General features: G+C 36.2%; 1 protein-coding gene across 4 annotated transcripts in view; it reads right to left on the minus strand.

Moving 5' to 3' along the window:
- Positions 1–10,442, minus strand: part of cap2 (cyclase associated actin cytoskeleton regulatory protein 2) — a 46,189-nt gene extending 35,747 nt beyond the window's left edge. For 3 of the 4 annotated variants that reach the window (XM_077195734.1, XM_077195736.1, XM_077195737.1), the window contains exons 1-3: positions 10,289–10,442; positions 1,758–1,894; positions 283–383 (exon numbers count right to left, since the gene is read on the minus strand). In XM_077195734.1, coding sequence (XP_077051849.1) covers positions 283–383; positions 1,758–1,884 — 228 coding nt within the window. In that variant the 5' untranslated portion in view covers positions 1,885–1,894; positions 10,289–10,442. The remainder of the gene's footprint in view (positions 1–282; positions 384–1,757; positions 1,895–10,288) is intronic. The other variant, XM_077195738.1, reaches the window with a different exon arrangement.
- Positions 10,443–11,015: the final 573 nt, after the last annotated feature.

Below are 11,015 nucleotides of genomic sequence, written 5' to 3' on the forward strand. Positions count from 1 at the left end.
CTCTACCGGAGTTTAACATCGGGGTGTCCTGAGTTATGCAACCTGTATTTTAAGGAAGAACATTTATTTATTTACAATACATTTTTCATTCACAAAGAAAATTGGTGTCCTTAAAGCTTGGATTTTTCCTCGTGTTTAAAATTAAGGCATTAAGATATATTTCCAAAAAATGATTTTTTATTCCTCTTTTGAGTCAACTTTAGCATGGGTGTGTTCACTTATGCTATCCACTGTATACGATCTGCATTGACACAGATATTCCCCCCGACCGCTAACACTTACATGCTTTGCCACGTCTCCACCGATAGCTGTGCTGGTCTTCACATATTCAGACACTGAACCGCTCAGCAAAAGGTCGAACGCCTCCATGCTCTGGGATTCGCCTTAGAATCAAAGAGAGAGAACAACAAAACACAAATCAGTACGACAAAGCAGCACAACTGTATTTAATGTTTCTTGAGCATCAGATCATCATATTATACTGATTTCTGAAGGATCATGTGACACTGAAGACTGGCGTAATGATGCTGAAAATTCAACTTTGATCACAGGAAAAAATTACACTTTACTATATATTCACATAGAAATTGGTTATTTTACATTGTAATAATATTTCACAATTTTTCTGTTTTCACTGCATTAAACTTTAGAAAGGTAGAGTATATTTTGGGAACTTTTTAGATTTTTGACAAGGCGATTAAATATAGAGATCAACTGATATTCTTATTTAAGAAAAGTAGATGCTTTTATGTTTACTATCTGATATGTAGAACCAATTTTTAGTTGTCCTGTATAGTTTTGTATTATTTATTTGTCTTATTTCTGCTATTTGACACAAAAGAATTACTAATAAAATAACTACTGCCGATAATAATAATTTTTATTATTATTTATTATTATGCCACTATTTAAAACAGATAAGACAGATATTACATTCACACACACAAACATTTATTTTTATTTAAAATAAGTAAATATTAGTTAACCTAAATATAGTCCATCACGAAACAAACCATTCTGAAAACACTGAAGAAAAAAACAACCCAAATCTGGAGGAGGCAGAAGCTAATACTGTATCATATTATATGATATTTTTCAGACTATGTGCAGATTGCCAAGGCTAATGCCACTCTGCTCCTATGAGAATATTCTTCCCATGAAGGAAAACCCCCTAAAGTCAGAGTTCTTCTCTTTAAGATAATCAGTAGAGTCACAGACGATGCCCTGTGGACTCATCAAAACAGACCAGACATGCTTACAACTATTAATATATATATAACTGCTATCAAGATCTTTCAAGCAAAGCCCTGCTGTACATGTGGTACCTCCGTTGATCATGTGACTGCTGATGATGTCACCGTTGGCCACGCCCCCTGGCCCGAACAGTAGTTTACCAGCCACATATTAACCAGACATGCTTACAACTATTAATATATTAAAATAATTCAGCACTGCTGTGCTTGTGGTACCTCCGTTAATCATGTGACTGCTGATGATGTCACCGTTGGCCACGCCCCCTGGCCCGAACAGTAGTTTACCAGCCACATATTAACCAGACATGCTTACAACTATTAATATATTAAAATAATTCAGCACTGCTGTGCTTGTGGTACCTCCGTTAATCATGTGACTGCTGATGATGTCACCGTTGGCCACGCCCCCTGGCCCGAACAGTAGTTTACCAGCCACATATTTACCAGACATGCTTACAACTATTAATATATTAAAATAATTCAGCACTGCTGTGCTTGTGGTACCTCCGTTAATCATGTGACTGCTGATGATGTCACCGTTGGCCACGCCCCCTGGCCCGAACTGTAGTTTACCAGCCACCGCCTCGAGACGAACCACTGCCTTCTCCAGACGCTCGACCAGCGCTTCCATAACAGCGATCCTGCAGAAAAACGGTAAATATGACGGTAAAAGAGTAGCAAAACTCGAGAGCATGTAGATGTGAATTTGAGAGCTTGTACAATGAATATTCGTACTTGTACGCTAAAATTTACACTCACAGCTCCGATGTGAAAACCTGTAAAATAAAATTCTGTTGAGATTTGCACTCGCAGACAATAGTCACACAAACCTGTATTCTGAATTTGAAGCTGCATTAGTCACAAATGTGTAAAACGCCATTCACAGAAATACAATGACAGACACAAACTTGTAGTGCATAGTTGCACTTATACTTATATTCACGTTCTCATACAACCTCAACTAGGCACTTGCAACTTCTCAAATCTGTCACTGCAATTTCAAATTTCATGCCTTTCTTACACTTTTCGTGATATATTAGATGCAAAACTAACTTGTGCACTTGCAACTCAGTGGCGGCGAGAGACTTAACATAAATGAATGTGAGTTGACTTGACATAGGTTGTGATCCATCTACCATTGACAACATTTATGTCTCACGTCTGCAGAGAAAAGGTCTATCAACTCTTAGAGATCCCACACACCCGGCTAGACATTTCTAAACTCCTCTACCTTCAATTAGATCAATTAAAACTAAAATTAAAGTGTGCACGTTTCTTGAACAGCACTTATTGTAGGATGGTTCATGCTCTTAACTCTTCTGGTATTTATGCATCAGTATTTGGGTTATTATATACAGTATGCATGCATTTATGCATTTTAGTGATTTATTTTTTATTATTATTATTTTTTTTGTCTTAGTGTTATTGTGGATGAGCTCACCAAGAAAATTCCAGACAATCTGTTTGTTATGGCAATAAATAAATACATAAATAAACCAGCGTTACGGCCTGTGAAAGCGCTTTGATTTGTTGGGACTTCGTGACCTGAGTACCAGTCAGTTCAATAAAACACTCCCTGCTCCCTGTAATGGTCAAACGACAACACATATCCCACAGAAACATGACAACAATAATTATGAGGGAAGATTTATTAACTTTCTTGGAGGTCTCGAGCAAAAATGTTGCAAGAATGAGTCTGGAGTTGGCAATGTGAATAACATTTCTGTATTAAAGTCACCATGAAATCAATATTGCAGTATTTTTTCTTAATGATTTATCCATGATGCACATCATTATTTTTATAAATTCATATTCTTGAATCAACTTCCCCTTCCTCTTCTCTGATGATGTGGGCGGAGCAACCGGTGACTCACATGAGATCAGCCAATAGCAAACCACAAACATCCAATCAATTCCCAACAGACAAAATCAAGCCCCGCCCACATTTGATCTTGTTCCAGAAGCGTTTCACTCGGATATACGTCACAATAGAGGAGAAAAGACTAGTGCAACTTCCATTTCATGCTGGCTTTTAAGTAATATAATTCATATTACTTAAAATATTACCCTTCAAAATTGCGCAAATTGAAATTGCGAATTGAGAATACGCCCAATGGAAACACATCAGTTTCGCAAAACTCCCCTTTATCGCAAAAAAGTTTTTACGCTCGCATGAGGAGGTTTTTCTGGCAATTTGAAAAAAACAACTATATTTCGCAAAACTGCAATGGTTTTTGCACATTTACAGTCACCTGATGCGGTGTGTTTGGACAGAATACGAGACCGAGTTCTTTATTAAATTCATAAAAGACCAAAGAATTACAGGAATACTGGATTCTAAACCTCAAAGAAATGCCACAATCACGAGCGTGAAGCAGAAATGAGGATAAACACCCAGCAACTCCTCATATGTGCCGCTCACAGTATAAGGGACTTTCCTTGCCATTAATGATTGGAAAACACACATACGTCTCCATCGATTAATGATAATGGCCAGTGCAGTGGCTGAGATATACATAAACACACCAACATCCATCGCCATGATTTTTGTAATGGCTTATCACAAGAGGAAAAAATAAGGTTTTAGTCGCACAACATCGGTTAATGGAAACGCTGTCAATTCGCAAGTTTTTTGTCGACATTTAGAAAATCAAAAATCGCAAAAGTTTTGCACAAATCTGTAATGGAAACGTTATTGTTATCAATAGGGGGTTTCGCTCCGGGTAGTTATATATGAACTGTCCTATAGTATTAGTATTACATTAGTATTAATATAAAATAAGAGCTTAAGATAGTATTTCAGGAAATCTAGCACACACACACTCACACACACACACACACACACACACACACACACACACACACACACACACACACACACACACACACACACACACACACAGACTGTATGAAGGCGTGTCGGGTTCACTGGCAGCTCTCCACATGACCACACCTCAGTCCTCATCTGCTAACAAGAACACAGTCGATGGGTTACGACAGCGGCAAGAGGAGGCCAAATGAGTAGTTCACCAAACTATTTAATTACATTACATGATCATCACCATATTAAAACCTTTCCAAAAGATCTCAGAATACAGTACAAAACATAAAATAATGCTGATATCTTGAGATGTGTCAATAAATGCCCTCATCTGAGCAGCTGATTAGCAAATACTGACTCTGTCTATATATATATATATATATATATAAAATTTAACATATATATATATATATTTTTTTTTTTAATGAACCTACAAATTCGAATTAAACCATCAAAATATGAGGAAATTATTTTATATTTTTTAAATATTAAAAGAAAATGTGTGAAGAACAAAACACTAAAGAAAATTTATCAGACGGAATTATTTGGCACAATTTGGTTCGAAAATATTCTCAGTTTTATTGCATTATCACATTTAATACAAATCGGCTCCAAGAACAACCATGCCATATGTACTGAACCTGGTTTCCACCACTGAATAAAAAATAAAAGGTAATTGCAATAAAATTCTCAAAATTCCAAGTTTATGTCTTGCAATTCTGAGAAAAAAAAAGAATATTATTATACTCCTATGCTCAATACTATTCTTTCTGATTTATTGAAGAATGCATTATGAATGAGAATCTATAACGTGGAATGTGTTACATGCTTTTACGTTTGAACAGTAATTCAGATTCAGTTTAGAAAGTATTAGAAAAAGAGTGAAGTGGAAGGTGAATCAAACAGCAAAGATCAGATTCCTGCAAACAAAATAAAATAAAATAAGCACTGAAACCTGAACATTACAGCAACATAAGAGCCGTATTTTCTGCATTTAACATGTAGCTACTAAAAGAGCAACTCTCTCTCTCTCTCTCTCTCTCTCTGACACCCGTCAGCAGTAATTAATAGTGACCCGGTGTGGAAATCCTCACGTCATCTTGTTATCTCTCTAGAGAATTCTCTCGGCCCTGCCAAATGCCTGACCTGGGCCTCATAGAGGCAGAATAAACCTGAGCTTGTGACGACGAGAGAAACACAGCATCAAACCTCCGGCTGAAGCAGAGATGATATAATCCCAGCTGTGGTTGCCAGAATCATTCGGTTAAAAATACAATAAAATGTAAACAGAACAAACTTTTACCATTTAAAACTGTAGTTTTTAAACCGGTAAATCCAGCCGCCCTTTTCTGCTGAATTAGCAAGGTCTTGCATTTACTGACAAACATCACAATAACAAAGATGGAAAAGAGAAAGACACTACGACACTAAAATAATGCATCGTTTAACAACACAAGATGTAACATAAAACCCTAATGTATGTATGTGGGGACATTTAATTTTATATTTAACAATATTATTACAACATTATTTTCCTGTTATCACTGTAAAGCTGCTTTGAAACAATCTGTATTGTAAAAAGCGCCATATAAATAAAGGTGACTTGACATGTAATGTTGACATGACTGATTAAACCATCAAATTATGAGGAAAATATTTTATATGTTTAAATATTTTAAATATGAGGGAAGAACAAAACACTAAACTTGGTTAAGGTATTTATCTGACTAAATTATTTAGGCAAACTACAGCTACAGGTTTTATTTTATTATGCAAATACATAATTTACAGAAAAACAAAAAGCTCTGGTTCGCTCTTGTTTTTCATGCATTCATAATTTGCATGAAACAAAAATTTGACAGCCTGGACAAAAATTATGTCAGCACAATTTGGCATGTTTCACTGCGTTATCACACAAATAAAACAAGCACAATTATGTAAAATGCTTTCAAAATTAATTAATTAATTAATCAAATGGTGAAGATGTCAATTTTCCTAGGCCGGACATTACTTTTTGGCCAATACTGTAATTATCTGAATTACCATTAAATTCTGGAAATGCCAGTTTATGGCTTTTCACTGGAAATTTTACCTAAAAAAAAAAAGTATCTTACTGTAAAATGACATAAAAAGCACGGTTAGATCTAGAACAATCTCCTTATGTAATAAAGGAACTTGCTGTTAACCAACTAAAAGGGTTTCTACTGAAGCATTTTTACAGTTAAAAACACAATAACAAAATGTCCACATTTCTCAAAACACCTGGTGCAAGTTGTCAAACTAAATACTTTTGCTGGCCTCTATGTGTGTGTGGTTAGTCTGTCTGCCATTAAAAGTATAACAATCTGCACAACATGATCTGTGCTGAAGTAATATTTCAGAAGTGATGCAGTTATCTATTTCTGAATGACTAAATGCAGAGCAATGCTTCACCCGGATACAGAAGGTGACTGGAGCACATGTGCTACAAAACACCATTCATTTTTGCTCAATTAATGCAGCATCTGTTTTTCCTGTCAACCTTTGGCTAGAATTACAATATATGATCATGCTCTTATTCATGCAAGTGCTTTTTAAAAAAAATTTGTCCAGTTTCCTCACAAGCACAGTCTTAAATTAGTTAAATTAAGTCTTAAAGGGATAGTTCACCCAAAAATGAAAATTCTGTCAGTATTTACTCTCCCTCATGTTGTTCAAGACCTTCGTTCATCTTCGGGACGCAAATTAAGATATTTGTGATTAAATCTGAGAGCTGGATCACTCCTCCATAGGCTTCTAAGGGATTGAAACTTGCCAGCCCCGAAAAGTCATTAAAGACATCATTAACATAGTCCAAGTCAGAGGCGGAGCGGGGGGGGTGGCTAATTGGGCTTAAGCCCCGAATGTTTTGTCAAAAGCCCCGAATCTTTTAGGTTTTTTAAAATAACTTCAACTTGTTTTCATTTTATCTCAGTCTTTCTGACTGGAGCGGCAAAAAATGAAACAAAATCTCTATTACCGTGCGTGGATGCGGACGGTAATGCATCGATTCGCGCATCACTCAGCTTGTTGGCCAACTGCCAATAAAAACTAACGAAGAAGAAATTCGTCGTTGTTGTCATCAGGGGCTGGCTGCTGGCGGGGTTTTTGTATGTTTCACTGGCGTCGTAGCGAGCTTACATAAATTATTATGGACATAACAAAGTTTTTTATACAGAAAACTAAACCTCACCGGCCGGAGAGAGATTCAGAAGCAGCGTCAGACGAACCGCGGACAAGTGTTACAGGTTTGTGAATCCGCTGTTGTAACTTAACACTTGAGTTAACGTAAGTTATTGTATTGCTGCTGGCTAGCTAGCGAGTTATCGTTAGGTGTTAAGAGAAATTAGTTGTTAATAGAGATGGGCGGATGATTTGGGGGGTACATCTAATCTTGGCACATTAGTGGGATAAGAAGAGAGACTAATTGAGAAATATAGTGCTAAAGAAGATTAGAAAGTATAACTTATTTCCTCCTGATGACAACAATTACAAGTAACGTTACAGATGCATCAATATCGTTAATACGTTATTTTTTCCCCTCATACTTTAATTAAAAAAGTGAATCTTTAATATATTCTAAATTCATTACATAAAAAGTAAAATATTTCAAGCCTTTTATTGTTTTAATCTTGATGATAAGGGCTTACAGCTCATGGAAATCAAAACTCCAGAAGTAGTAATCTCAAAATGTATTAGAATTTTAGAACAAAGAATTTTTTATACGACCTGACAAGATCTCTAATCAGCTAATCAACTCAAAACGCCTGCAAAGGTTTCCTGAGAATTTAATCTGTCAGTCTTGTTCTGGTGGTGCAGCACACTATTTATAATACATTTTTGAGATGCGCCTGTAACAATGTAATAAACGTATTAGTATTTCTATAATTAATGGAATTGTTATGGTGTAGAAAATAGTCCGTTCCGTCTCCGAGCGTTGCCATGGACGCGTTCAGAGACGGAACGGACTATTTTCTTTAGCGGAAGCAATACAACCGTTTTTTAAATCAATAAACTCCTTTTTAAATCAATATTTTGTGTCAAATTATTGATTTATTTGGTAGGGAGGCATGTAATAAGCGGGATAATGTATAGCGAGGCGGTTGTTATAGCAAATATAAACCCTTCAGGCTGCTTCGCGTCGGACACATAATCAGCCTGTCGGGGTTGTATTTTAGGCATTCTATTATCTCAAACAGCCCGAAAAATAGTGCATTTAGCTGATGTAAATGGGAAAAAAATCTCCGCGGGGGAGTATCCCCCTGGACCCCCCTAGATTTGGGCTAAGCCCCGAATGTTTACTTCGTCTGGCTCCGCCCCTGGTCCAAGTGACTACAGTGGCTCAATCTTAAGTTTATCAAGCGACGAGAATACTTTTTGTGCGCAAAAAACAAACAAAAATAATGATTTAATTTCAACTATTCATTTCCTTCTCTGTGGGCTCGAGTGAGTTCACTAGTATAATAGCGTAAGCTTCTGTGTTGTACGTCACACGCATCACACACACATGACCAGCGTCGGCCAATAGTGAGCCTGCGTGTGACGTAGCTCTACGCTATCACACAACGCTAACTGACTCGAGGCCCACAGAGAAGGAAATGAATAGTTGAAATAAAGTCATTATTTTTGTTTGTTTTTTTGCGCACAAAAAGTATTCTCGTCGCTTGATAAACTTAAGATTGAGCCACTGTAGTCACTTGGACTATTTTAACGATGTCTTTAATAACTTTTCGGGGAACAAGTTTCAATCCCTTAGAAGCCTATGGAGGAGTGATCCAGCTCTCAGATTTAATCACAAATATCTTAATTCGTGTCCCGAAGATGAACGAAGGTCTTACGGGGTTGAACAACATGAGGGAGAGTAATTACTGACAGAATTTACATTTTTGGGTGAACTAACCCTTTAAATAAGTTAAATTAAGTCTTTAGTGAAAGTAAAGAGTTGAGAAAATAGGATGTGTCAGATCCGCGGCAGGTCTTAAAGTGACAGTCGCCTAATAAACCTGCTGCTGTCTGTCATTAAGGATAATCAAAGAATAAAAGAAAAAGAGTAAATCACTCACTCACTGCTCTTGACTTTAATAAGGTTTAATCTATATTTAATTTATAATGTATGCAGTGAAGACTGTAAAGTGCTTGATTATTCAATTTCTGTGTATGTCCTATACCTGTTAGACCTACTTGGAAATCTTAAAGCACTGTTTACAGTGGGTTACATGGGTCAAAATCAGTAAAAAAAAAAATAATAATAATAACTTTTAGTGCATTTTCAAAGGGCAAGTAAAAATCTGAACCGGTTTGACTGGGCCAATAGAAAGAATTGAGCCCTGATATGTTGAAGCACAGGTAAAAGTGATATTTATTATAATGGAAATGTGAAGATTGAGTTCAGTTTAAGTTCACTTAAATTAAAAGTTGTTAATTTTTTAAAGACTAATAAATGTTAAAATTGATAGATTTCAATTATAATGTAATGCAGAAAAATTCATAAAAAGATGCATTAAACAAATATTTAAAATATAGACTATTGTCTCTATGTTGTTTCTACATTCATTCAGAGATTAAATGTGAAATTATTACAATATAAAAATAGCCTATATTAAAATCTTTAATGTTAGGAGCAATTAATCGTGCTTAATTTCAGATTTTTTTTAATGCATTAGTTAATTTTTTAATCGATTGACAGCACTAATATATCATATACATTTATACATACATATTATTAAAAATATAAAAAATTTAGCTATAGCTAATATACAGGCCTATAAGGTTAGTATATCAGCCTATTGATTTATGACAGTGCATTTCATACAGTAGGCTACATAAGATCTGAACCACTGGACTATTAGACAGCACCACTTCTTTAAATGTAGCTTGTGTAACAGTGCGAAAGTAAAGAGCCAGTCTGGTCATCTCTGTCCCACAGCCTGCACACACTGATATGACAACTGACAGATCCTGCAATTAGTGAGAAGATAAGACACCCTGCCCTCCGACACCAACACATAACACACACACACACACACACCACTGAAACCAGAAAATACAGCTCGTTCAAACCAAATTCCTGCCTGCCAATCCGCGTGCCTCCAAACAAAAACACGCACGTTCCCGTGAGAACCTCCCACCCGCGCGACCCGAACGTCCCACTAACGACAAAAAAATGCAAATGTGACAGAGACAGAGCCATTCTTACCGATGTATTACCTCTGGCAAGGTATCCGGGTTTTACGCTCACGTTTTCTTTAGAAAAAGCGAGATGTGGATCGGCTGAGCAAGTCTCTGGTCCTGGCGTCCCCGGCGCGCTCCCGGCTGTCAATCAACTGAGCCCGGCAGCCGCTTCCGGGACTTCCATATTTGGGAATGATGAATCAGAGATGCCTCGAGAGAGCAGTGAGACTGAGGAGCTCTCGAAGCATGGCCGGTGGCATTACACTGAAGAATGGAAAACACCTATTCAGAAAAAGTACAAATATGACACCGATGACAAAAAAAAATATATTATATAAGTAGTTTGGATTAACCGATTATTTATTTGAAGTAATAAGCATGTAATAATTTTTAAATATATTGAATTATCAATATATTATTAACATAGTGAATAATGATAAACATGTGTGCTAAATCAAAGGTATTATTCAACATGCATGAAGCCATTTTTTTGTCATGTGACAAGAAAACCATAAACCATAATACAACCCTCGTACATATATACATTTTTCAAGATTTGAATTACAAGTTTCAAGGTGCAGAGAAAAGGAAAATATTTTAGTATGTTTTACTTGACTTATTAAATAAGAAATATGTATATTTGCTGTCAAATCGATTAATGGTGATGCATTTAGATATGTAGACTAAATATAACCTGTGTGTATGTGTGTGTGTGTGTATGTGTGTGTGTGTGTGTGTGTGTGTGTGTGTGT

This window comes from Siphateles boraxobius, unplaced genomic scaffold (assembly GCF_051911475.1).
Source record: "Siphateles boraxobius isolate OS27281-9 unplaced genomic scaffold, OSU_SipBor_1 35, whole genome shotgun sequence".
Taxonomy (NCBI): Eukaryota; Metazoa; Chordata; class Actinopteri; order Cypriniformes; family Leuciscidae; genus Siphateles; species Siphateles boraxobius.